The following is a 26,770-nucleotide window of genomic DNA, read 5'->3' as shown; positions in this document are numbered from 1 at the left end:
TTGGAGCAACTTCCATCTTCCTGGACACCTTTCCTAACCTGACCAGGATTAGGGAAGAGTTCTTAGGACCTACCTGGGAATGCTGGGGGGTGAGTTCCCTCCAGGGCGCTGAGTCCTCCTACTGCCAACACCCCATGCTTGCCACAACCCCAAGAGGCACTGCCAACCCTTTTGGGATGCCCCACTTGAGGCAGGGCAGTCTGGGGTGTGCACATGGTGGGATCAACATAGCCACCTACTTGGCCCATCTCACAAGGCCCATTGCTAACAGTCCATCGTTGAGTTAACACTGTGCTCCGTTGACTTTGTAATCTATTCCCACGGGCCCTAAATGAAAGAATGACCTCCCAGTACAGAGGTACCTGCCAGGTTTCTTTTCCAGTGATGAAACCTTGGGGACCATCCAAGACAAGGTGCCTTGTACCAGCTATGTGACTTGGACCGAGTCAAGCCCCTTTTCTGTTACCTGAAAATGATGAGGTAAGGAGGGTAGGAGGGCTGAAGTTTGCCAGCAGACCTCTAACATCTACTCACTTTAGATTCTGACTTTAACAGGTCCCAGGCAGGACAAGTATCCTTTGTTTTTGCCAGGATGCAGACTGGCTGCCATCGTGGGGCATGCACAGAGCTCGCCTCTCCTCCGGCCAGGACACACCTCCGCCCAGAGCTGGCACCTGCCAGCTAGGTCTAGGCACACCTCCTGCTTGAGGCTCTGAGCTAAACACCCATCAGAAACTCCCAGGGTAGGGGGGCTGGTGGGGGTGCGAGCTTCCAATACGTAACTGATAATCACGGAGGTCTCTGTGAGCAAAAGCACTAGATTTGAGAATAGCTACAGCTGACAGCTATTGAAACGAGTTCCCACTCAGGGCCTCTCTGTCAAGCCAAAGGAGGGAGCAATCCCCCAATCTGGTTTTTAGAAAGGAACTTCCCTGAATGAGAAGCTGTGGCCCCCACCGGAGAGCCCCCGGCCCCCCGGACAGCCCGTGGGCAGCCTGCTGAGCTTGTCCAAGTCCTTCAAGGTTCCGGTTCGCGCCCACTGCAGAATTTCCCTGTCTGGTGTGGTCACAGCCTGTTCAGCAGAGCAGCCAGGCCAGGGGGTGGTGTCTCCCCACCCCCGAATCTCCTGAGGATACTCGGAGTAGGTCCTCTTTCCCTCCGGGGCAGAAATGAGAGCCAGAGACACACTGAGAGCCCGCCCTGCTGAGCCAAGAGGCGGCTGGAGCCATACGAAGAGCATTAACTATTAATAATTTCCAGTTGTTTGCTCGCTGGGTTCGGCCGGCTCCCCAGGCCTCTCTACAGGCCGGGACTCAACTCTGGCTCCCCCGACCGCCAGGACTAGCGCCCGCCGGGCTCTGCGGGGCCAAGGCCAGGGAACAAGGCGCCATCGGGAGCCTGGGGCGAGCAGGCTCCAGCACCTGTAGCGGGGCGCGGGGCCGGTCGGGGCCGGGGCGCTTTTCCTCCCGCTGCGAGGCCCGTCCGGCGCTGCCGGCACGCCCGGATCGGCAGCTGCGGGCGGGCCGGGCTGCGGTGCGGAGCGCCGCGCGGGCGACGCAAGGCGGGAGCGCAGCGGCCCCTGGCGCCGAGGCTCGCAGCTGGGCCAGTGCGGGTCGGGCCCCGCGCGCCGGGCGGGGCGGGGCGGAGGGCGGGGCCCGGATCGCGGCTGCCGGCTAGACCCGGACGGCGCACGGGCAGCCGGCAGGGAGGGCGGCCGGGCGGGCAGCGGCCCCGGCCCGCGTGTGAGCTCCTCGCGCCCCTCGCTCGCCCGCGGCCCCCGGCCCCCGGCCCCCGGCCCCCGGCCCCGGCGCGCTCACAGCCATGGTGGGCCGGCTGAGCCTGCAGGATGTGCCCGAGCTCGTGGACACGAAGAAGAAGGGCGACGGCGTCCTGGACAGTCCGGACTCGGGGCTGCCCCCCAGCCCCAGCCCCAGCCACTGGGGGCTCGCGGCGGCCGGGGGCGGTGGCAGCGGCGGGGAGCGCGCGCCGGCACCCGGGACGCTGGAGCCCGACGCGGTGGCGACCCCAGCAGCCCCGGTGAGTGGCTCCGCTCCGGCCCCTTCCCTCCCCATCCCACCCGCAGCCGGTTCCCGAGGGGCCATCGGCCAGCCCCGCCGGCCCGCTCGGGGCGCGCTGTCGGCGCCGCCACCCGCCCGTCGGGACGGCGTGGCCATCGCCGGGAGCCCGGGGCGGGAGCGCGGCGAGAGCCTGGCCAGCTGGAGCCGGTGGCTGGAAAATTGTCATCGCCTGGGAGGCGCGGGAGCCCCGGGAGAGGCGCGCCGCCGCCTCCTCTCTTCGGGGTGGCGGCCCCCGGGACTGCGAGTCTACAACTCGGCCACATTCCCGCCCGGGTCCGGCCGGAGAGGGGCCCGGGACACGGAGAAGGAACCCCAGCCTCCTCCGTACTGCGGGCCTGGCACCTCCGCCCCCCGCCCCCACCCGGCTTTGCCCCTACGGGGGGAGAGGGGGGGGCGCCTCCCGAGGGCCTGGCTCCTCCTGGCTGGTCTTGGGGGAGAAGGGTGTGCTTCAGCTCCCTGATTCAGGGAGCAAGGGGGCGGGCAGCCTTTGGGGACCATGTCAGTGGCGTGGAAGACAGCCTTTGAGAAAAGTTACCCCATGAGCTTCTGGCCTCCTGGTGTCCCCTCCCCCACCTTGTCCTGTCACCTAACCCCTGTCTGACTCTAGATGGGTGGGAGGAAACTTTCAAAAAGGAGTTCTTTTCTTTTATTTCAAAATTTGTATTTAAAGAAAAAACACCTAGACTTTTTTGCCTCAGGAATCACTCAGGTGGTGTTTATTGCCTTTCCCTAGAGCTCATGGGAAGCCACATCCTGCCTAGAGCCAAGGCCCAAAGTGGGGCTCTCAGCCCCCCTCCCTTCCCCTTGGGGATGGATATTTACAGCCTCTCCCGGGTGGGGGGGGGGGGTGGAGTTGTCAGTGGCTCCTGCTGTTCCTTAAAGACCTATGCACTTTCATGGGCGTGGAATTCTTGCCCCACTGACCCTGTCTCAGAGACCTCCGTGTACTCTCTCATTTCCGTTGGAAGGCAGCACTTGCTTCAACTTGGCCTTCAGAACCCTTGCTGTCTGGCACACCCCTGACCTTAGGCAGATACATGCATTGGTGCCTCCGATGCTGCTCCCTCTACCTGGCATGTTTTTTCCCTCCGAGCCCATCCCCTCCAACCTCCCCCAACACCCAGCTGCCTTTTTGACCTATCAGAGCTCTGCTGGCCCTTCAAGCTCAACTTGTCACCTCCTCTGGGAAGCCTTCCTTGATGCTTCCCTGAGCCAGGCCAAATCAGTGGCGTGGTCCCCGTTCCCTGGCGGCACCTTGTTCAAGCGTCTGTTGGAACTTCTGCTGCGTGCACCGTCCCCAGCCTGGACCTGGGCCAAGGGGTGTGCTCAGGGAGTGTCTGTTGAGTGGGCAGGGTGAGGCAGCTGAGAAGGCAAGGCAGGGGCAAGAGAACTGAGTACTTGTGTGGATTCCTGGCTGCAGTGTGAGTGTTAAGAGTTGAACACCTCCACTCCCCGTCATCCTGCGTCCTGCGGCCCTCAGCACTGCCTGAAGGCGCTCCCTGGGTTGAGGAGAGCTGGGGACAGAGTAGGCCTCCCTGCCACCACTTGGGGGCTGTTTCCGCAGCTCTGCAGCAGCCAGTGCCCACACCTTCCCCTGCCCCTCCTCCCCCCGCCCACGGACCTTAGTTCCCAACCACAGCCCCTCCCCCAGCCAAGGCTTCTTAAGCTCTCCACCCGAGTTCAGGAGCTGGACCCTTTGCCCCTCCCTCACCTGCCATGGTCCCCTTTGACTTTGGTGTTTCTACCCTACACCCTCACTTGACACTCTGCCTGGGTAACATGATAACAGTCTTAGAGCCTACCTTCTAAAAATGTCTGCTTCCTTCTCTATCCTGGAAGATGTGGGGGCCGGGCCGCCACCTCCACATCCTGGCCGGAGTGTGGCTCCTACTCTCAAATTAGGCAGAGAAAATGATAGATCGCTTGTAAACCCGGGACTCCAAAAGGCTGCTTCCCGTGAACACTTAACACAGAAGCCCAATTCCAGTCAAATCGGGTGAAAACTAGCCCCTGTGTCTAGGACGGGACTGTCCCCCTTACTCAGGCTACTTGATGAATCAAAGTTCGGGGCTTGGTGCAGGCTAGAAGCCCGTTAACCTCCAGGAATGCCATGCTCTGGTTTCTGAATGGTGGAAGATGGGGTCGAGACCTTTGGGGTGTTCATCTTCCCAGTGAGTTTATGGATCTCTGCATCTTTGTTGGGTGTAAATGTAGCAGTCCCAGAGGCAGAGAAGGCGGCGGGGAAGTTGGAATCTTCCAGTGTGAAAAAATTCCTGGTAGAGTTTAGTTTAGTTTTGTTTTGGCCTTTTCTGAAGTATTGCTGAGACAATGACAGCGTTGGGGGACACGTAATTGAGGGTTCTGGTTAGTGAGGCCCCCGTTCATCGAGGTTTTCTCATCGCCTTGCCGTGCGATGACGCAGCAGCCCCAGGGTCTGACCAAGGTTGTGACACTGAGCTCCTCAGCCTTTCACAAAACCTCAGTGATGGAAAGGGGCATCCCCTTGGTGTGCAGATAAAGTGACAGGGCATGGGATGTGACCCAGATCTCCTGGCTCCCCATGCAGAGCTCTTCCCATGCTGTGGGGCAGCCCTTCTCCGGCATCGTTGCCAGGAGGAGGACACAGATCACAGTCAGGTCCATCAGCAGGAAGCTCAGAGCCAGGACCTCTGTGGGGGACGCGTCAGACCGGCCTGTGGTCTAACTGCCTTCTCCATCCTCACAGAATCCAGCATCTCTCCCCAGCCCCCTGGCCTTCGCCTGCTCGCCAAGGCTCTGCCCCCTGTCCTTTGGCGAAGGAGTGGAGTTTGACCCCTTACCACCGACAGAAGTAAGGTAAATATAGCAGGCCCTGGTCTGATTGGATTTTGTCACTTTTCATGTTTTGGTCCAGAAAGTAATGCTTGTTATTTTAAAAAAATGAGTTAACCACAAAAGCGTGCCAAAGACTTTTCATAGTTTATTGGGTACCATTTCGGATTTCTTTGTGTATTCTCACCAATTAAATACATAGACACAGCTCTTAAAATAAGAACGAGATCGTGTTATACATAAAGTCCGCCCCTTGCTTTTTGCATTTTGTGTATCATGACCATCAGATATTTACAATTTTGTAATAAAATAATTCTTCTTTCAGAAGCTGCTCCCCCCCACCCCCATTCCCCACCCCTGCCTCAAGGTGCAATAACCTTGTCTCCAATTACAATTTCACTTGCAACCTGAAAGTACCATTCTTCCTTTGGGAATTTATCTCATCCAGGATTACCTGGGGGCAGAGATTCACTGAGAGCCTCTGTTAAAGATCTGTCTTTTCAGAGAAAGGAATTTTACTTTTGGTAGCTGGTGGGTTTTTTGCTGGAGTCTCAGTTCCCTTAATACAAAGGGCCCTTTTATGGGGAACAAAGGCGGCTCACCAGTTTGGAGGTGAGCGGTTCAGTCCTTTATTCCTGGGGAGCTTGTATTTTGAACAAAATGAGGACATGACTTCATGACATTAGCTTCCACCAGCCTCGAACCTACTTGCCTAAGGAGAATACGTGTTTTCATCCTCTCCATTGAAAAGAATGCTAATTCTTACCCCCTGACCGGTGGGTAGGGGGCACTGGTGTGGGTAATGCTGTGTGATGCTCATTCTTATTTCAAGATCTATGAAGCTGCCATAATTACTCAGTAAAATGAACTAATGCTTTGCTTACGTTTAAGAAAAAAAAAGAAAAGAAAAGAAAAAAAGGTAGGTTCCAAGTTAGCAAAGAAGGACTTAAATAAAAAAAAAAAAGTAGACTATGGATGTTAATTTATTTTATAGAAATCAAGACTGTAATTGGCTTTGATTGATAAGGTCAGATATCGGAGTCTCTGGTTTGAGGGGGTCTCCAAACCGAAGGCCAAGTTTGGACCAAGTACTAGTACTTGGTATCACTGAACTTTCAGAACCAGCATTCAGGATTCCTGGGTTCTGTCCTCCTCTCATTAAAGAACTGATGGTGGGCGTGCCTGGCTGGCTCAGTGGGTAGAGCGTAGAGCGTGTGACTCTTGATCTCAGGGTTGTGAGGTCAAGCCCCACGTTGGGCATAAAGCTTACATTAAAAAAAAAGAAAGGAAGGAAGGAATAAAGCAAGCAAGCACGCTGATGGTGACTTCAGGGGACAGAGAATACAAACCGTTCACCCCTAGTAAAGGTAGAATCCACCTCGTTACACCACCAACAGCACTTGCTGCGTGTTAATACTCTGCTCCGTTCTTATTGGGCACCTTTTGCAGAAAGAGGAACCAAGGCTTGGGGAAGTAAGGTGACCAAGCTCTCCTAGCTTAAATTCACCAAAACTCTTGGACTCCAGGGGCTGCGGCCCGCAAAGGGAAATAGTGCGTGCAGGGTAAACTTTGGGATCTTGCACCCCTGCATGTAAACCCCGGCCCCACTCACTACTCACTCCCACTGTGACCTTGACCTCTGCACCTCCGTTTTCTCTCCCAGGGTAGTTGGTTCAGTTAAATTAGATCCTGGAAGTGAAGTGCTTAGAACTGTACCACACAGTAAGTGCTTCAGCTCCTTGCTGCTTCTGACCAGAGTAGCCACATCTCAAGGTTTGCACCACACGAGAGGATCAAGGTCACGGTAGGGACCCCTGAGCCCCAAGCTCAAGGGGAACGGCTTCGTGCTGCCTTATATCTCCCTCCCAGGTACACTTCCTCGGTCAAGTACGACTCAGAGAGGCACTTCATTGACGACGTCCACCTGCCCCTGGGCCTGGCAGTGACCTCCTGCAGCCAGACAGTCACCTGCATCCCCAACTGCACGTGGCGCAACTATAAGGCCGAGGTGCGCTTCGAACCCCGCCACAAGCCCACCCGCTTCCTCAGCACCACCATCGTCTACCCCAAGTACCCCAAGACCGTCTACACCACCACTCTGGATTACAACTGCCGCAAGACACTGAGGAGATTCCTGTCCAGCGTGGAGCTCGAAGCCACAGAGCTCCCGGGCAGTGATTGCCTCTCGGACGAGTGCTGACTCAAGCCTGGGTGGGGTTGGACCAGCTCCTCCGTTGCCCTCGAGTGTGGCTCGTGGCTCGTGCCCCAGAGGAGTCTGACCTAGAGATACCTCTAAGCCCAGCCCGGGGAAGGAAAAAAATGTCACGGCCTCGTATTAGAACCATTGAGAGAATTTGGTTTTTACAAATGGTCAAATTGTTTTCAAAAGGAGTATATTGTTAGTTTGCTGCTGCCCGGTTTCCCCAAAGTCTCAATCTGATGAGAAAACAGGAAGCCAACTGAAGCAAAAGGAAAACGGCCCCAGTTTGAAATAGGGAGGGAGGAGCGAGCTCTTCTTCTATTGGTCAGCTGGCCTGAGGAAGACCGTGGAGAAAGTCTCTGGGACGGAAAAAGTGAGTTTGGAGACATTTCAGCCTGAGGTGTCTTCCCTGAAAGCGGTGCTAATTCAGTGAGCTGTGACATCCATATGGGTTCAATCTGTGGAGAGCCGAGCTTCGTGCCATATTTTTTTTTCCGTTTCCATTTGTATTTCCTGTTCACCAAAACTCTCGGAATTCTCGAAATCTTTTTCATGATATCAAAAAACCCCAAACCACAATATAAGTTGCCTTGAAAGAAAGAAAGAAAGAAAGAAAGAAAGAAAGAAAGAAAGAAAGAAAGAGAAAAAGTTTCACCCTGTTCTCACCTCTTCAGGAGAGTCAGGTCAAACTGGCCAATTTGAGAGCAACGGCTTTGTTCTTATTCCTTCCACCCATTAGTTCCAAGCTTGGGCTCTGGCAAAGTGCCTTGAACCCTTGGCATCTGGTAATGTGTCCACAGGCTTGTGTAACTCTCCTGATATATATTTTGGGGTTTCCAAATACTTTCCTATTTTTTCATAAGGCAAAACATAGCAGAGGGCCCTTTTGAGAGAAACAGCATTTTTAAAGAATGCTTAGGGAAACTACTTTTGGGGATTCCACGAGGGAGTTTTGCTCACGGTGGGAATGGACGGCCACACCTAGGACTTGCCGCTGTCTGGGAGGGGACAGAGGTAGATGTTTCTGGTAATCTGTTTCATCAGGATGGTTGTCCTCTCTCCAGGGATCCTGGGTCAACTGCTTTTCAGACTTTGACTGACGGCATCCACACTGCAGAGAATTCCACCAGTGCCTTAGGTCTAAGCCCAAAAGCAAGAAAATCACTCCATCCCCCCTCCGGGTGAAGGAAGGGTGACTTCAGGATAGGGGTTAATGTCACAAGTCAAACTCCAAAACCCGGGCACTGTCGCGATGGTACATATTTCTCGAAAGTGCTTATTTTAGTGTAAGTGACAATCAGGGCATTAGGTGCGGACGGAAGACACTTCGTGAATTCGGCTGAACTGGCCTCAGAAGCAGAAATGGCCGATGGGCCGGAGGGTGCGGTGGGCCAGGCTGTCTCTGGCTTCGGCTCCCTGCCCACCCTGCCTCCTCCCTGCCCCAGCGTGTACTTCTTCCTGCCTCTCCCTGAGGTTTTTGAGTGAAGAAGGTGGCAGATAGCTTTTGATCTTCCACTATTGGAAAGAACATTCCACGGATATTTCCTTTGAATACAACCACATTCTCTCATGTGCTCGAGGCTTATAGGGTATCGTAAATCCGGATTCCCGCTGTATCTTTGGGTTTCTGTTGATGGTTTCTGTGTGTCCTGAGAGCGAAATTGACAACTCTGTAAGTACCCTGGAGCCACAGCAGGGACCTTTGTTCTGAGGAGAGCAGGTGTGCTGATAATCACTCTCCTTTAAGGTTATCGGAAGCCTCTCGAACCAATCTGTCCGGTGTCCTCTTCAGCTTTAACAATGTTTGGTCTGTCGTGCCCCTGTTGGGACGCATCTCTCGGTGGAACCCGTGGTCGGGTCCATGGTCCTGAGTGTGCTGTAGCGAAGTTGAGCCGGAACCCGTAAAGGGGCCCCCTGGGATTCCACACCCCGCTCCGTCATGCAGAGTAACAAGTGCTGTCTGCTTTTGGAAAATTACCTGGCATTTCTTGACAAACACGAATTTTCCTCTCTGATCTCATAATCTTATCATTGAAGACAAGTGGTAAATGTAATTTTTAAGTTATGTTAAGAGAATTCCCAAGGCTTTGCTCTGGCCCCGTGGGGACACTTGAATGAACTCAGAACAGTACTGTGGACAGCATGGCAGGAGAGACATGTGGGAGAACATAGCCTTTGAACACAGCCGCGTTTTGAGATGTCCATACGAGATTTGTTTGTTTTGGGGGTTGGGTTAAGTTCGGGAAAATCATTGCAGGTGTGGAGAGAATCTGAAATGTATCAGTAAAGTAAGTAGAAGGGATCGATTGTGAATGTGTAATACAAATGGAAAAGCAGGTTTTAAGTTATTCACTAGGGAACCAACTGTAGTTCTGTCTCACCTTTTCTTTTTCTTCATACCTGCTTTCTGCAAGTTGCAAGAAAGGAAGCATATGAAGATGTGACGGGACACTTTGGTGAATAAATGACGTTGATCTTTGGTGGATCTGTGTTAGTTTACAAGGTGGAAGCAATGATTTCTAAAACTTGCTCATTAACACCAAACATTCCTAAGCATATCTGAGAGATACAGTTTACTTCTTAAGTAAAAAGTCTTTGGGGCACCTGGCTGGCTCAGTAGGAAGAGCACGCGACTCTTGATCTCAGGGTCGTGAATTTGAGCCCCACATTGGGCATGGAGCCTACTTAAAAAAAAAAAAAATGTCTTTTTTCTCAGTCTCTTAACTTATAGCTTTCACGTAATAAAGCGGATGTGTATTTTCGGACAAAAGTTTTCTTTTCAAATTCAGACCTGTTAAAAAGAACGATTACCTTTTCATTCAACTCTTTTCCTGTTTCTAACCTTAGGAGATCCAGAAGAGCATTTGACAAAAACTACTTTTTCAATTTATCTTGACATCTGTCCCGTTCCATTTTGCTTTGTGACTTCTTCATTTAACAATAAATTATCTTTAAAGAAACAAAACTTAGAGATGCCTCTCTTTTTTTAAAGTAAAATTGTAATGTTTTGGTGAAGAAACGTGAGAAGAACAGCTCCTCAACTTGAGAAATTTTAAGACGTGATTGTGCTCTAATCATATCACATTTCTGTCGGGAGAATGCATTCCCCTAGGCGTACAAGAAGATTTCACAGGGACCCCTCGGCACACGCAGTTTTAAAGAATTTGTTCCCAGATTCAATGTGTACTCTTTCCTGAAACCCATCTGCCCTGCAGCTGTGACTGGGCCGGTCCTTCCTCCCCACCTCCCCTTTCAAATGGCCTCTCTCCCATTTTGCAGAAGAAATACATGTGTTAGTGTAACACATCTTAATTTTATGGTGGGATGTTGCTCTGGGCTGGAAAAACCCATAGGCACTAGACAAAGGGACAGAAACCTTGGTATCGGGGCACCAAAACCCCACTGGAGGGATTCATGTCTGTCATTGTACTACACATAATTTCGTCAAGAACAAAGTATGGTACCAGAAGCAAGATTGGCCTGTGTTGGGAAGTTCTTCCTTCCGACGTCTCATAAAGTGAGGCAGTTGAAGTGATAACACTATTCATTTAATACCCACAGTCTCTTCAATCTCAGACTGTTGCCTTCCCTGAAGGCAAAGTGTTGATAAGAAGAAAATTGATAAGAAATGTGAAGGCGTATTATTTCATTCAAGTGTCAAATTCACGGCAAGGCTCTGTGCCTTATCTGTTAGTCCTCGAGTTACAACTCAAGTATGTCCCAGGAATGCATGTTATCATTTCTATATTATCATATGTATATATATTTAAAGCCAGTCTCTTTTTTAACAGAAATGAAGTCTAATTTGGCTGGTAGGGATGACAACAAGAATTGATATTGCCACTTAGGTTATATAGTGTAAATTTCCCATAAAATGAATGAGCTAATAGCAGTTTCAAGGTTTTGTTGGAAAAATATTTAAAGTAAGATTAAAGCTATAATTGTGTACGTGTGTGTGTGTGTGTGTGTGTGTGTGTGTGTGTGTGTAGAGAGAAGCAAATACATGTTGAAATTAATATTTCACTTTTCCCTCGAAAAGTATCTTTCTGAGAATATCAGATTAAGCTGGTATCTCAAGGGAAAAAGTAGTAGGTGTAATTAACAATATGATAAATCTTTTTTTTTTTTTTACTTTAAGTTTGTTATTTTTGAGACAGACAGAGACAGCGTGAGCAGGGGAGGGGCAGAGAGAGAGAGAGAGAGCACAGAGTCCAATGTGGGGCTCAAACTCACGAAACTGTGAGATCATGACCTGAGCCAAAACCAAGAGTCAGATGCTTAACCGACTGAGTCACCCAGGCACCCCTAATAATATGGTAAATCTTAGGAAGCCTTTTTGGTATACTTCCCAGAAATGCGAAAAATGAATGACCTTATTGATTAGGTAACAAATCATATTGCAAAAAAAAACGCCTCTTTTCAAAAAATTTTTAATGTTTTATTTATTTTTGAGAGAAAGAGAGAGAGAGAGAGAGACAGAGTGCAAGCAGGGGAGGGACAGAGAGAGAGGAAGACACAGAATCTGAAGCAGGCTCCAGGCTCTGAGCTGTCATCACAGAGCCCGACGCGGGGCTCATACACGTGAACCGTGAGATCATGACCTGAGCCGAAGTTAGACACTTAACTGACTGAGCCACCCAGGTGACCCTCAAAATTAAATTCTAATAATTTTGTTTTAGAGTATAATCACTACAAAGTGTTTTGTGCATAACACTACTTCCCAGAATTCTTTCTATGGACCAAAAGGAGGTTCTGTGATCAAATAAGTTTGGGAAGGCGTGCTGGGTGGCTCACTCAGTTAAGCGTCCAACTCTTGGCTTCAGCTCAGGTCATCATCTCACAGTTCACGAGATCGAGTCCCACACTGGGCTCTTGTCAATGCCGACAGCATGGAGCCTGCTTAGGATTCTTTCTCTCTGTCTCTCTCTGCCCCTCTACTGCTCTCTCTCAAAATAAATGAATTAAACATTAAAAAAAAAATAAGTTTGGGAAAATATGTTCATTGCAGGGCTCTTTAGAACACCCACATTAGTGGGGCACCTGGGTGGCTCAGTTGGTTAAGCACCTGACTTCGGCTCAGGTCATGGTTTCACAGTTCATGGGTTTGAGCCCTTCATCAGGCTCTGTGCTGAGAGCTCAGAGCCTGGAGCCTGTTTCGGATTCTGTGTCTCCCTCTCTCTCCGCCCCTCCGCCACTAGCACTCTGTCTCTCTCTGTCTCAAAAATAAATAAATATCAAAACAAAACCGCGAGTGTTTAGAACACCTGCATTAGTCAGCTTTTGCTGCTTACCAGCCACAAAAGCGCAGTGGCACACAGCAGCATTAATTTCTTGTGTAAAAGTTTATAGGCCTGATAGGGCAGTTCTGCCCAAGGTCAGGTGTTGAGTTCAGGTTCATTCCACTTGTCTCTGAAGCAGGCTAGAGAGATTATCTGGGGCACATTCTTCTCATGCAAGAGGTCAAAAGATCCCAGAGGAGCAAGTAGAAACATACAAAACCTCTTAAAGTTTGCACTAGGAACTGCCACCCAGTCACTTCCATGCATGTTCTATTGGCCAAAGCAAGTTGCACGGTCAAACCTAACATCAGTGGGTCAGGGAACCATACTTCCCCCATGAATGTGGGAGGAGTAAATATTTGCTGTGCAATAAACTACCCTAGCCTTTAATATGATAATGTGGATGGAGAATCTTCAATAGGGAAAATCTAGTTTGCAGAATATTCTAAACTCCTTGGACCAGAGGACCCAGGAGCATTTCATGGACCAATGAAGGACTAAAAAACCTAGCACTAATGTTTTTTGAAATGCACTTTAAGAAATGCTGGTATAAACCATGTATGACAATCAGAGTCCAGTCAGCAAGGCCCAAATCATACTAGATATTTCCAACAGAGGGGATTTCATACAGAGGATTGATCACACAGGTGTCAGCAGGCTAAAAGAACAAAAAGGGGACCCTGCAGTAACCCCAATTATCAGTCACTGTGTGGGGCAGTTCCCACTCGTAGATCGATCGAGAAATAGCACAAATTACCAATGCCATGACTTGCATACAGATCTCACAGGCACCGAAAGTATACTAAGGTAATATTAGGAACAACTTTATGCCAATGAATTTGACAACTTAGTTAAAAAGGGGAAATTCCTTTGACAAACTTATCTTACCAAATTGACACAATGAAATAGAAAATCTGAAGAAAAGATACATCAAACTCTCTATATATAAACTTCTGTTCTTCAAAGACTCCTTTAAGAAAATAAAAGGTAATCCAGACAAAAAAAGATTTACATCTGACAAAGGACTTATATCCAGAATATACAAAGAGCTCCTACAAGTCAACATTGAAAGATGAACAACCCTGTTAAAAATGGGCGATGGGGGCACTTGGATGGTTCAGTCGGCTGAGCATCCAACTCTTGATTTCAGCTCAGGTCATGATCTCACGGTTTGTGGGTTCAAGCCCCACGTCGGGCTCTGCACTGGCAGTGTAGAGCCTGCTTGGGATTCTCTCTCTTTCTCTCTCTGCCCTTCCTCTGCTCACACGCTCTCTCTCTCTCTCTCTCTCTCTCTCTCTCAAAAATAAACATTAAAAGTACATACATACATATTTTTTAAATGGGCAAGGGACTTGAACAGACACTTCACAAAGGCAGATACATGGATGCGAAATGAGCACACGAAAAGGTGTTCAACATCATTAGATGTCAGGGAAATGCCAAATAAAACCACAACGAAATACCAGGAGATAGTTATCCAAGAGAAATGAAAACGTGTCCAAAAAGGAGCACACTCATGACAGTTTTATTCACAAGAGCCATATGAGGTAACTGCAATGTGTCCATTTCACAGTGACTGAAATGTCTGTGGCGTATATTCACAAGATGGAAAACCACTTCGTAATAAAAAGGTCCCAAGTTCCAAGTAGGCACTTTTTTGTTCGGCCCCAAGGCCCCCCAAACACCAGACTCTGAGACCCTGGCTTCACTCCTCCCACATTCCCTCTTGGCTGCACCCCAGGAATTTGTTTTGTGGCTTCTTTGAATTGGCCAGCCACTGAATCCCCATTTCTTTGCGAAGCTCGCCCTTTGATGAGGTGAGCTCTACACCAGCACCAGGCCGGTCTCTCCAACAGCTGCGGAGTTACCCCGGCCCAAAACATCATCGCCAGAACTCTATGGATTGCGTGCTTCCCAGGGGGCGAGGCGCTATGCCAAATGCCCTACGTAATTATTGCATGTGATTCTCACGGCACTGAGGTAGGTATCTGCGTCCCTCTTTCCAGATACGGTGACTCGTGCTTGGAGAGGCCATTCCGTGTGCCCGAGGTGACACAGCCCGCACATATAGTGGGAAAGAGAGAAATTCAGCTCTGACGTCAGAACTCATCATTTCCACCACTATGCCAGACTGTCTCATAGCAGAAAGGTGACCACAGGCCATCCCCACTCTCACCACCCACGGAAAGAAAGCTCTAATGCAAAGCGACCAAGACATCCTGAGGCCACAGACTCTTCCGTGCGCCGCACTCCCTCAGGCACACTGTGGCTGACCCGAAGACCACGGGAGGTGCAGCCCAGCTTTCCACCCTCTGCTGTCTTCACCTTGAGCACTGGGGTGTCGGGCAAGGTCCTGTGGCTGAGCATTAACACACGTCCCCTGTCCTCCTCCCCTTGGGGCCGCGCCAAAGCCCACGTTCCCTTCACGTGATTCCATGGTTGCCCTTCAACCTGGATGGCCACGCAGAGAGGGCCATTGCTGTCTGCTCGAGGGCCCCTGCCAGGGGGGCTCTCCAGGGGAGGACAGGCCTCTTCCAAACGTGAAAACTCTGTAAGCAGCCGTTTAAGGCAGGAAGAAGGCTGCTCGGTCAGCTGGGGCTAACAGGGACCAAGATGACCAGTTGTGCTTAACTTTCAAAAAGGCATTGTGATGTTTTGTATTGGCTTTCAACTTTTCCTGAGTACACTGCAGGTCTTTAATTCCTCAGAAGACAGGGATCTGATCTCAGACCTCTGCTCTGACCCTCTTGGGCCCTACACTATGCTGCATAGAAACTACCCTATCCCTTGGACCCCTCGCGAGGGCTGCATCTTTGTGCCTGAGGGTGATCCCCGTGCCCCCAACGGAAGTAGGCCTCAAGGCCCACACATTTGGCAGGCTGGAAATGACAGGAAATTAACACCCCCCCCCCCCCAGCACCACACCTCAGCCAATGCCTGTGGGCAGTATAACAGCCCAGCTCCCTCACTCTCTGGCTGGATAAGCTCCCGTTACCCAGTATGGAAACTGGTTTAACAGTGTCCCTGGACTGATGGTCTTTCCCTCCTGTGCCTTCTCTACTGACCTTTCCTTTACCCCCCAAATAATCTAGTTGCATTTGGGTCTTTGTCTCGGGGTCTGCTTCTGGAAAACCCAAACTAACCCAACACATGGCCCTCACTCAATAAATACTCGTGCGAGGGAAGGATATTAATTTAGGACGAGTAGCATAGTAAGGTCTTTTTAATCCTCCAGAACTTTGCTTAAAATCCCATTTTAAGGGATTAGAGGACAATATATATATATTTTTTAAGCGAGGTAAACTTGGTATATAACATTACGGCGTTCCAGGTGTACATTATAATTCAGTATTTGCCCACACTACAAAGTGATCACCACCACAAGTGTGCTTACCACCCATCACTGAGCAGTTGGGCCCCTTGACCCATTTCCCCCGTGCCCCCACCCCTTCCCCTCTGGCAACCAGCAATTTGCTCTCTGGGAGGACCATATTTAGAAGAGAAGCAATATTCCTTCTGAGACTTCTCATAATTATCTCCCAGGGTTGGAGTTCTGGAACTCAGTTATTTTGACAACCACATCAGGGCAGGGAGTGTGTGTAATTTAAAAAAAAAAAAAAAAAAAAAAAAGGCTCCAGGATATTTGAGGCACTTTTCTCGGGCCCAGAGAAGCATGCTGTGTTTTACCCGTTAAATTAGCTTAAGATTTAGAACTGAGATCATCTACACACTTTCTCTTTCTGAGGGGAAGATGACAGACATCTGCGACGAGAAATTAAGTAAGAAAGAGATGCCAACTTGTCTGAGAAAGAAACAAAAAATCCTGAAGCAGCTCTGTCCATTACACTGCGGAGGTTAAGGGACTGCGATTCGGACGCCCGGGTGGAAGGAGAGAGGCCCACCCGCCCGACACAGCAGACATCCGCTTCCTTCCGATGGAGGTCCGATTTCTTTTTATTATTCTTTTCTAACGGGTAAACCTGTGGGGAGGACAACGCGCAAGCCGGTCGGTGTCGGGGGTGGATGGTCACTCTGGCAGAGCCAGGTCAGAATGTGTGACAGTGCCTCGGAAGAAGGGATCGGGGTGGTGGGCTTTCCTGCCGTTGGGGCCACGGTCTGTCTCCGGGAGGTAGGGTCGGCTCTCCGGGTCCTCCTCGGCGCACGGGTCAGGGTGGAGGCCCTTCAGGGCCAAGAGCCGGTACCGCTTCCTCCGGTTCAGTTTATATACGCGAATCCTTTCTTTCTCTGCCTCCGGGTCGGCGAGAATTCCATCCCAACGCAGGCTTTCGTTGACCTGCTTGGCGAGGTGCTCTTCTATTTCAGCGACCGAGCGGAGACTTCGAGTGGAGGAGTAAGGGGGCGTGGGCTTGCTTTCAGCTTTGTCCTGCTTGCGCTCTGGCCTCGGGCCGGGATCTTTGCGGGGCCTTAAGATGTTGTGGAAGGATGAGGACAGCTGCTGATTCTTCAGGCCTCGACCCTGATGTTTATCTGCTGAGCAGATGAAAGGTGTTAGCGATTGTCAGCCTGCTGCCTGCCCTCCGCCTGCTCGGTTGCGATGCCGGAGTCACCAAAGATGTGAGGGGGTGGAGGCCCCTGGGGACCTAGAGCTCAGCTAGCCAAGCCCACCAACCTGTACACACGCACTGGCTCTATGCTTTCTGTCAGGTCATTTTGCGGGGAGGAGGAACCATTTATTGAGCACATACTGTAGGCCAGGTCCTCTGGATAAAGTCTATCAGCCCTATTTTCCAGCTGAGGAAACTGAGACTCCAGAAGTCTTAACGGGGGCACCCGGGTGGCTCAGTCCATTAAGCGTCCGACCCTTGATTTGGCTCTGGTCATGATCTCATGGTTTGTGAGTTCGAGCCCTGTATTGGGCTCTGTGCTGACGGCACGGAGCCTGCTCGGGATTCTCTCTCTCCCTCTCTCTCTGCCCCTCCCCTACTCGTGCTCTTTCTCTAAATAAATAAATAAATAAATAAATACTTAAGAAAAAAAAGTCTAACTCAAGCAACGTCACATAGTGAGTGGCAGGACCAGGATTTGAACACAGGCCTGACTCCCAGTGCCCTGTTCTTTCCACCGTGCTCCACATGCACACCGAGGTACCTTCCGCTTCCAGGAGTCTCTCCCCCTAGTGCAGACTTCTTCATGATGGGAGAAATGGAGAACAACAGAGACGCTCCCTACATCTGATTGTGGAAAGCAATATTATGCCAAGCCGGGAAAGACTTCTGCTTCGTGGCTTGTACTGATATTTCTTACATTAATAGCATTTCTGAATTGTAGAATACTCATATAAAATACTATAAGTTACGGCTCTTTCATCAGCTCATCCTTCTACTTTTGGGGAGACAGAAATCCCTCCCAAAACAAGAGAAAATAAGAAAAAAAAAATCCCGTCTGGGCATTTCTGTATCTTCCTACTCCTCAAAAACAACTCGGTGTCCCCTGCTGACGGTATGAGTTACGTGCCATTACAACGTCTCGAGTCAGAAGCTAAGCCAAAAAGACAAGAAGTTTCCCAGTTTGGTTTTGGAGATACACATGGGGCTTTTGGACCTAAACTCCAGAACTTCTTTCTTACCTTTCTGTGAAGATTCCACCCGCAGGAGCCATTATAATCTTCCGGTGGCTCCCTCCCCCAAATACAAGGACGACATGGGGAAGGCTGCCACTCCTTCTGCCCCCAGCTTGCCAGGGGGTACCAGCTCTGCAGGCCAACGGGCCAGGGCCCAGGAACTTGAACCAGGGACTAACCATGCTGCAGGTCAGGGCTGCTGTGCCAGGATCAAGGACGGTCCCCAGAGGGGGACCACACAAGTGACAAAGGCAGGTGCATTCCATGTCACGGTTGCACTCTCCATAAAGTGGGTGCTCAGTGCCTCTGTTGACAAATCGGGGGGGATGGGCGGTTCTGGGAGAGGAAATTTGTGAGATACAGGTAGCCCGTGGGATTGTGGCATGTGTTGCTGTGTGTATGTATGTGAGGTGTCCATAAAGCTGGAGAACCTGAGGGCGTAGGGTCACATGCGTGCAGGAAGTGTCTGGGGTGGGGTGGGGTTTATGAATGTGTGTGTGTAGCAGAGGACCCATGTGTATGTGTAGACTGGGAAAGGCTGTGCCTGATGGGGTATCTGTACTTGAGTTTTATTTGGTGGTTATACTGATATAAGGGGGTTGTTGTTGAGGGTGTTGGGGAGTATAAGAGTATGTAGCAGTGAGCAGTGACTAGTGTGATGGTGTGTGTGTGGCTGATGGCTGGCCCTGGCAAAGGTGGGGGGGGGGGACGGAAGACAGTCTGTGCAGTAAAGATACTTTATATGCATTTACAGGATGTCTAACATCTAGGGCAGGTGTCCCGAGCACGAGACAGAAGGCAAAAGCCTGCGTTTCTGAGCATGTTGGTCACTAGTGTCTTAGTATTTTAGGATTGGGGAAAGTGTGTGTGTGTGTGTGTGTGTGTGTGTGTGTGTGAAGATGAGGGGATCTCTGCAGGAGGGCTTGAAATTTCTGTGGGCAAGGCGGGGATATTTAAGATTTTGAGTTCCAGCTGAGGGATTAGGAAATTGAGAGGGTGTCCGTGCAAAGCTGAGTTGCTGTGGAGCTGGGACGCTCTGTGGGAATAATGCTGCTATGTGGGGGATCTCTGTGGGGTAGAGGGTCTCCAAGGCTGTAGAGAATTCTCCATGCAGGATTTGGGGTCTCTGTGGACACCTATGGTTTTTATGGGTGGGGCTGGGGCATCACTGTGTCGCGTTAAGTGGGAGGACCTCTGTTTGGGACTGGCGAGTTTCTGTTTCTGGTCTGAAGTGGTCCTGCAAGTAGATGAGGGATCTCTGGGAGGAGTGGGGAGAGGTGACCTTGGAGAAGAAACCCTGGCATGGGAGGGGCGCCTGGGTGGCTCAGTCGGTGAAGTGTCTGACTTCGGTTCAGGTCATGATCTCCGAGGTTGGAGGTTGGTGGATTCGAGCCCCACATCAGGCTCTGTGCTGTCAGCTCAGAGCCTGGAACCTGCTTCAGATTCTGTGTCTCCTCTCTCTGCCCCTCCTCCGCTCATGCTCTGTCTCATTCTTTCAAAAATAAATACATGTAAATTAAAACATTTTAAAAAAAGAAAAGAAAGAAACTCTGGCACGGGAGCTGAGGCTGCCGCGCTAGCTGCGCCTCTTACCGTCCCCCTTGCCCGACCCTTTCGTCTTCTTCTTCCTTTTCTTCTTCACCTTCTGTTTGCTCAGTTCTAAGGCGTTGCCTGCTATGGGGGGCAGTTTGGCCCTCTGCGAGCTCGCAGTGTCACCCTCTCGCTCCTCCTCCTCCTCCTCCTCCTCCTCCTCCTCCTCCTCCTCCTCGTCGTCGTCCTCGCCCTCTTCGCCGTACCCGGATGCCCCGGCCCCACCGCGGCAGTCCATCCGCCCTCCCGGCCGCCACCTGCGCCTGGGGCAGCCCAAGACCCGCGGCAGCCGAGCCCGCGGCCGCAGGAGCTAAGCGCCAGCCCAGGGCCACGCGTCTCCATGGCGACCGCCGCACATCGCGCGTGCGCAAGCAGGAAGCTGCCGCCCAGGGGCCGCCCGTGGGAGTAGGCGTGCGCATGCGCCTTTCAGTCTGTGTGAGACCTTGGCCCCGTCCGCGGTGAGTCCGGGAGGAGGAGAGAGATTCTAAAGCTTGGGCTGACGCACACGTTCACTTCTGTGCCTTTTAAAATGCTGTTGGTTGTCTACTAAATTTTTATCTCCCAGCTTCCAGTCTCGGTACGTCCCCCCGGGCCTTGCAAGCCCAACGCGTCTCAAACAAACCTGTTTCCCCATGGTTCTCCTGGAACAGAGCAGCTGGAGGGGCAGAAACCTTCCCCGACATTCTCCCTGTGCCCTTACCTAGGCTGGACTCACGGTCATGCTTGGCACTTGAACTTCTGGACCTCGCACCTAAATGGTCTCTCTGCATCCAAACCCTCCTCACAAATTCTTTATCCGCAACCTGCTATAATGAACTCTTCAAAACAATTGGCTAAATTTCACTCTCTTGCTTAAAACCCTCCAGTGGGCCCCCCCATCACAATACCTAGCAAGACTGAACTTTAGGGGTGCCCCGGGTGGCTCGGTCGGTTGAGCGACTGCCTTCGACTCAGGTCGTGATCTCATAGTTCCTGAGTTCCAGCCCCGCATCAGGCTCTCTTGGCTCCCTGCTGTCAGCACAGGGATCCTCTGTCCCCTGCCTATGTCTGCTCCTCCCTCGCTCGCTCTCTCTCTCTCTGTCAAAAAAAGACTGAACTTTAGTGTGGCTTACGAGGCCTGGTGTGATCTGCTTTTCTTGCCGAACTTATCCACCACAGATTATTTTCCAAAAATGAGTGCGAGAGTATCTCTCATCCTCCTGTGCTCTTCTAGCCTCCTACCACTTCCACATCAAGAGACAGAGTCTAAGTCCATGCCCCTTCAATGTGGGTGGGTTGGTTGACTCACTTGTAACCCATGGAATGGGAGGAAAGTGCGGCTGTGGCTTCTTGGCCAGGTAGTGCAAAGTAATCAGCAGCATCCATGTTAGCCTTGGAGACCTCAGCCCCCTGGAAGGAAGTCTGATACCTTGAGGCTACCATGCTGGGAAGAAACCCAAACTAGACCACATGGAGAGACGGTAAAACTATGTGAAGGAAGAGAGAGAGGCCCCAGCTGCTCCAGTCCCCCTTTTCCACATCCAGCCGTAGCCTCACTGCAACAGCAGACCGCCTCCCAACCCCCAGCCCAGGCCAGCCCCACGAAGCCAAGCCCATCCTGACATCCTGACCCAAAGAAGTTGTAAGAGACAAAACGATTGTAATTGTCGACAAAACTAAGTTTTGGGGTAATAAGATATGCACCAATAGGTAACCGGCACATCAGTTTTTTATTTTAGCCATTCTAGTGATGAGGTTTTGGGGTGATGGTGGGGGTGGTGGCGTTCGGAGCTGACGACCCAGAAAGAATTCTTGAAGACGTCTTTGGTGAAAAAAGGTGATTTTAGTAAAGCACGGGGACAGGACCCGCGGGCAGAAAGAGCTGCGCTGGTGTCGTGTAGAGTGACAGCTTATATACTATGGAATTGGGGGAGGTAAAGACACAAGGGAGGCCTCTAGAGGGACTTTGATACACTAAAGAGGACACCTAAGATGCCTGAGGCCTTGCTGTTGTCTAGCTAAGGTTGTTTTCCCTCTAGTAAGACATTAACGTTAGGACAGTAGGGCGTTTCTGGAGAAGTGTTCTACTCTGTATTTGCCTCAAGTGTTTGTCAATGGGCGGCAGGTTATAAGGAAATTTAATTTTACCTGCCATTTCCTTCTTGCCTTTGTTCCCACATCACTATGGAAGGGGGATGTTGGGGCTCCAGGAATCTGAGTCTACAGGTTTCTGGAGATGAGGCTACTGATAAGATTGCCTTTTTCTTGTAATTTACTGCGATATTTGTAAACTGATGGAGACTCATGTCCTGCATGACTGTGATCTGTTTTCTTTCCTTTCCTTTCCTTTGTCCTTGGGCAGCCGGGGTGCCTGAGGAATATCACGCACCTCCCACCTGGGGGGAGGGAGGTGCTAGCTTGTGCTTTGCCCTCAGCTTGCCTTATGGTCCCTCATCACTAGTGTGTATGAAGTTGTATTTCTCTGTGGTTGTAAATGCCATTTCCCTCAGAAGTAATTTTTTATTTTTTAAATGCTTTTCTTTATTTGGGGAGAGAGAGCGTGAGCAGGGGAGGGGCAGAGAGAGAGAGAGAGAGAGGGAGACAGAGAGTCTCAAGCGGGCTCCATGCTGTCAACACAGAGCCCGACTTGGGGCTGGAACTCATAAACTGTGAGATCGTGACCTGAGCTGAAATCAAGAATCGGATGCTTAACTGACTGAGCCACCCAGGAGCCCCAGTGAGCACTTTTTAAACTGCTTATTGGCCATTTGTGTATCTTACTTTGTGAAAGTGTTTGTTGAAGTCTTTTCCCATTTTGTAATTGGAATGTTTATATGTTTAGTGTCGATTTGTAAGAGTTCTTTACATGTCTTGGCTATAAATCCTTTCTCAGTTTTATGGCTGCAAAGACATTTTTCCAGGTCTGCAGCTTGTCAATTATTTTCTTGTGTCTTTTGATAAGCAGACATTATGGGGCACCTGCGTGGCTCAATGGGTTAAGTGTCCAACTTTGGATCAGGTCATGATCTCACACTTCGTGAATTTGAGCACCACATCAGGCTTTCTGCTGTCAGTGTGGCGCCTCCTTGGGATCCTCTGTCCCCCTCTCTCTGGCCCTCCCTGGCGTGTGCTCTCTCTCTCTCTCTCAAAAATAAATAAACGTTAAAAAAAAAAAAAGCAGACATTTAAAATGCTGATGAAGCCATTTTATCAGTTTTTTTTTTTCTTTTAATATCCTCCCCAAGGAGTCTTTCCTTACTCTTACTCCTTTTTTTTTTTTTCTTTCCTTACTCCTAATCACAAAGATAGTCTTCTGCTTTCTTCAAGAAGCTTTATGGTTCCCTGGTTCATTATTTTTCCAAATGGATTTCCAATATTTTCAGCAATTTTCTTTTCTTTTTTTTTTTCCCAGCAATTTTCATTGAAGAGACACTTCTCTCCCCATTGACTTGACTTGGCATTTTTTTTTTTTAAATATCAACTAACGTATATGTCTGAATCCATTTCTGGACTCTATTCTGTTCCATCAATCTATTTGTCTCTCCTCCCACTGATACCGCATTGTCCTGGTTATTGTACGCTTTACAGTAAATGTCGATGTCAGGTCATGTATGTTTTCCAGCTCTGTTCATTTTCAAGATTGTTTTGACTATTCCAGAGCTTTTGCTTTCCCATATACATTTTTAAATCATCTTGTCTATTTCCGTAAAACAGCCTGCTGGGATTTTGATGGGGATTGCATCACATCTATCAGGTTTGGCACGGCACTCTTTTACTCAGTAATGACAGTCATTAGTACTGATCCACACACAGGCATGTGTGGACGCATTACTCCTCTGTAAAGGACTGTTCTGTTGTTCTGTAGGTATGTCCTTAGTCCTCTCAGACACTGGCAAGCTCCCTAATGTGTCCGGCACAACTCTACATACCGAGTGCTTGGAATCTGCCTTTTGCCTGTCTGCTTTTGTCCCTAGGAGTTAAGTGAAATGTAAATGACAGAGACCCTTTGTGCAAATGATCACCTGCCAATAGAGACGTCAGGGTTGGCTTTCCAGGTACTCTGCCCTATTCCCCCTGGTGCTTGTAGACAGGTGCTTGGAAAGGCTGGCTTCTCTTCCTTTCCAAGAAAGGCTGGCAGGTCTTCCTCTCAGCTGGTCCTCCGTGCCTGGATGTTCATCTGGCAGGAGGCAGCTTGACCATTTTGATTCCTGATTTTAGTGAAGGTTGCATAGAGGTTATGTTGAGCCAGCCAGTCAGCTTTGAAAGAGAAAATTCACATCCAGGAAAGGAACATACTGTTGAATGATCATAAAAAGCTCTTGCAAGTAGAGATTGGGGAAGTATATCCCAATTTGACTGATGAGGAATCAGAGATGCAAAGTGACTTGCTCCATCTCTCTCTGTTAATTAGCTACCGTGTTGGGCCTGAAATTGTAACTGAACTAATGTGAGTTCCCTCCTTGGTGAGTTACAGGTAGAGACTACACCAGCTCAAGGTGTCAGAGAAAGGAAACTTTGTTTGCAGCAAAATCGGGAGATCAGGGGAGTAAGTTCCAAAAATGTAACTTGGGAAGCTGTGACTTCCCAAGCACGAGTATGTGGGTTTCTTTTGTTTAGGGTAGGATGAATATTCAGAAAGAGGAGTTGTGTCATTGTAGGTAGAGGTGGGCATAAGGTCAGGGAAAAGTGCCTATGCACGCATTGTGTGTGATGTTAATGAAGTTCAGCTCCTTCTTGGGTGGATATTTTAGAATTACAATGAGGTAGAGACAACCGTTGGTTACTCCAGGGCCCATCTGCACAGTGTGGTTGAGCTCAGACTAGTCTGGGTGGTCAGGGCTGTCCTTTCAGTTTTTATCATGGGATGCTATGCCCGTGGGATTTTTTGCCTGAGTTAAAAGAAAAGCTGGAAATTGAGTGCCTGGTTCAATCAGTACAGCATGTGACTCTTGATCTTGGGGTCTTGGGTTTGAGCCCCATGTTGGAGCTAGAGTTTACTTAAAGAAAAATAGGCTGGAAAGAAGACTTAAGGAAATGTGGGACAAAGGTGAGTGGGTACATGCAAGGGTCAGGTCTTGGGGTCTTGCTGGTGACAAAATCCACATTCCTAGTTCTATATCTCTTGCAGGAGATCAGTTGATTTTACAATGATGGTCACTGACCAACAGAAGAGGATGATAGTATTTTCATTACTTGTTTCAGCTTCCTTGTTTATACTTTCTTCTTGTGGTCTCAGTGGCTGGTATTGTTTTGAGCAGGTAAGAGCTGAGCTTCCTTTACAAGGGTCAAGTTTTCCCTTTGGCCAGCCCCGATGTGGGCATGCCTTGGAGAGCTTGGGACTTTATCCCTTCCTGCTACCCGCTTAGCCGGGTCCCTCCAGCTGGCTGGGCTGATGGTTCCCACTCTCTGCTCTGCCCTGCCCAGCCCACTTTCTCCATTCTGTTAGTTTTTTTCCCCCAAGGCCACTAGGCAGTTTCTACTCTTCAGCCGCACTGGCCTTAGACTTGGGCAAGTGGAGACCCTGCCCTGGGTCTTGTACTTCACAGGACCCTGTTCTGACTCTCCTCCAGCTGTCTCCCTAAAGAGCAGGAAGTCTGTGGAATTAAGTGGTTCTGCTAACCTCGTCCCTCTCCCCCGTCCTTTTTTTTTTTTTTTTTTTTTAGTTTATTTATTTTGAAAGAGAGACAGCACGCATGTAAGGGAGGGGGAGAGAGAGAATCCAAAGCAGGCTCTGCACTGTCAACACAGAGCCTGATGCGGGGCTCCAACCCACGAACCGTGAGATCATGACCTGAGTCAAAACCAAGAGTCAGATGCTTAGCCAACTAAGCCATCCAGGTGCCCTCCCCCACCCTTTTAGCCCATCATCTGAGTCCCTGGCACCTTGGACTTTATTGCCTAAATGGCCCCAGCCCATGTGTAGGGGCTATCTGGGCCTCTTCCCTGGCCCTATCCTCCCAAGTAGCTCTAGGCCAAGGGCAGCATAGATGGAAACTCCTAAGCTGACTGAGGTGTCCAGACCTATGCATTCAAGGACCTTGTCAGTGCAGGATGGAGCCGGGAATGGTAAGAAGAGTGGGCAGACCACGGGCTGGGTGCAGAACCCCAAAGGCCCTGAGATTTTAAATTTAAATCTAGCTTTCCAGATTGTTATGAAGGTAGGAAATAGTGCATATTTTATTTAACAGTATGTTCATTTAATTTATAACTTTTAATATTTAGACATATGGTATGTGGGCCTCCATTTCCACTCTTGCCCCGGGCTTTACAACTGTTAAGAGCAGGTCTGCTCTTTTCTTTCCTCCTTTTATAACCCACTCTGACCGCTTCCTGATATTCAGTTGTTAAATAACAAAAATTCAACTGAATAAATGTGAAGAACTAATTGGTTTTATTAATCTATTTGTGAATTGGACAGCATCCCATTTAGTAAGTAGAGAGATGTCTGCTGAGCTGAGCTAAACAAAAGAAAAGTTTTTAAATGCAGACAGAGGGAGGGAAAAAGGAGAAAGAGAAAGGAAGAGAAGGGAAGGAAGGAGGGAGGGAGGGAAGGAAGGAAGGAAGAAATTTATTAGCAAGAAATGCATTGTTTAGGCAAGATTGCCCTCCTAAGGCGGGAGGAAGGGGTCTATCAGTATATTTCCTAGTATTGACCAGGAAATTCCATGTGGCCTGGTTAAAAGCTACATTCCTGGGGCGTTGAAACTGCAGTTAGGTTAGGTATTAAGCCTTGGTTAGATGACTTGGCCTAAGTGACACCATTTTGGACCTGTGGTTTTCTTTTTTACACGCTTCATACCTCATGTTATCTAAAAAAAAAAAAAAAAAAAAAAAAAAAAATAGAGGAAAAACCCTACAACCAGTTATATAAATTGCACTGTATCCATATGGTGGAGTCCCTGGGAGCTTCTGAAACAGAATGAGGCAGTTTGATTTAGGCTGATTCGGGACAGAGGCCAAGAGAGTGCTCATGGAGAAGTGCAGAGCAGCATAAATGGTTTGCTAACACCTGTTACCCCCGCCCTCACTTCCCTTCAGCCCCACTGAGCTCCTTGCTGCTTCTTCAACATGCTGAGACTCTCAGCTCAGGTCTTTACACATGCTGCCCCCGGAACATTCTTGCTCTAGATGTCCTGCCTTTATTCCAAAGGGTACCAGAATAAGCCACCCGCAAATAGATCTCTTTAGAATATGGTTTATTTTGAGCTAAAGGCCATTGAGAACTAGCAGACACAGGAAAAGCCCTAAAAAG

The 26,770-nt window shown here is 49.7% G+C and overlaps 2 protein-coding genes across 3 annotated transcripts; one reads left to right on the top strand and one right to left on the bottom strand.

The window, feature by feature from the left end:
- The first annotated feature begins 1,757 nt into the window (after positions 1-1,757).
- On the top strand, positions 1,758-10,054 carry RFLNB (refilin B). Its single transcript, XM_042915646.1, has 3 exons — positions 1,758-2,037; positions 4,804-4,913; positions 6,759-10,054. Exons 1-3 carry the CDS (start codon positions 1,822-1,824, stop codon positions 7,087-7,089), a joined length of 657 nt encoding a protein of 218 aa, XP_042771580.1. The 5' UTR covers positions 1,758-1,821; the 3' UTR covers positions 7,090-10,054.
- A 6,250-nt stretch (positions 10,055-16,304) lies between these two features.
- On the bottom strand, positions 16,305-19,861 carry CE1H17orf97 (chromosome E1 C17orf97 homolog). Of its 2 annotated transcripts, none has more exons than XM_042916570.1 (2): positions 19,543-19,861; positions 16,305-16,859 (listed from the first exon to the last, which is right to left on the bottom strand). In XM_042916570.1, exons 1-2 carry the CDS (start codon positions 19,775-19,777, stop codon positions 16,396-16,398), a joined length of 699 nt encoding a protein of 232 aa, XP_042772504.1. In that variant the 5' UTR covers positions 19,778-19,861; the 3' UTR covers positions 16,305-16,395. The 2 variants fall into 2 exon arrangements, with proteins under 2 accessions (XP_042772504.1, XP_042772505.1); XM_042916571.1 differs by having other exon boundaries at positions 16,305-16,856.
- Positions 19,862-26,770: the final 6,909 nt, after the last annotated feature.

Source organism: Panthera leo, chromosome E1 (genome assembly GCF_018350215.1).
Source record: "Panthera leo isolate Ple1 chromosome E1, P.leo_Ple1_pat1.1, whole genome shotgun sequence".
Lineage (NCBI taxonomy): Eukaryota > Metazoa > Chordata > Mammalia > Carnivora > Felidae > Panthera > Panthera leo.
Note: the sequence above shows the minus strand (reverse complement) of the source record. Positions and strands in the feature narration are given on the sequence as shown.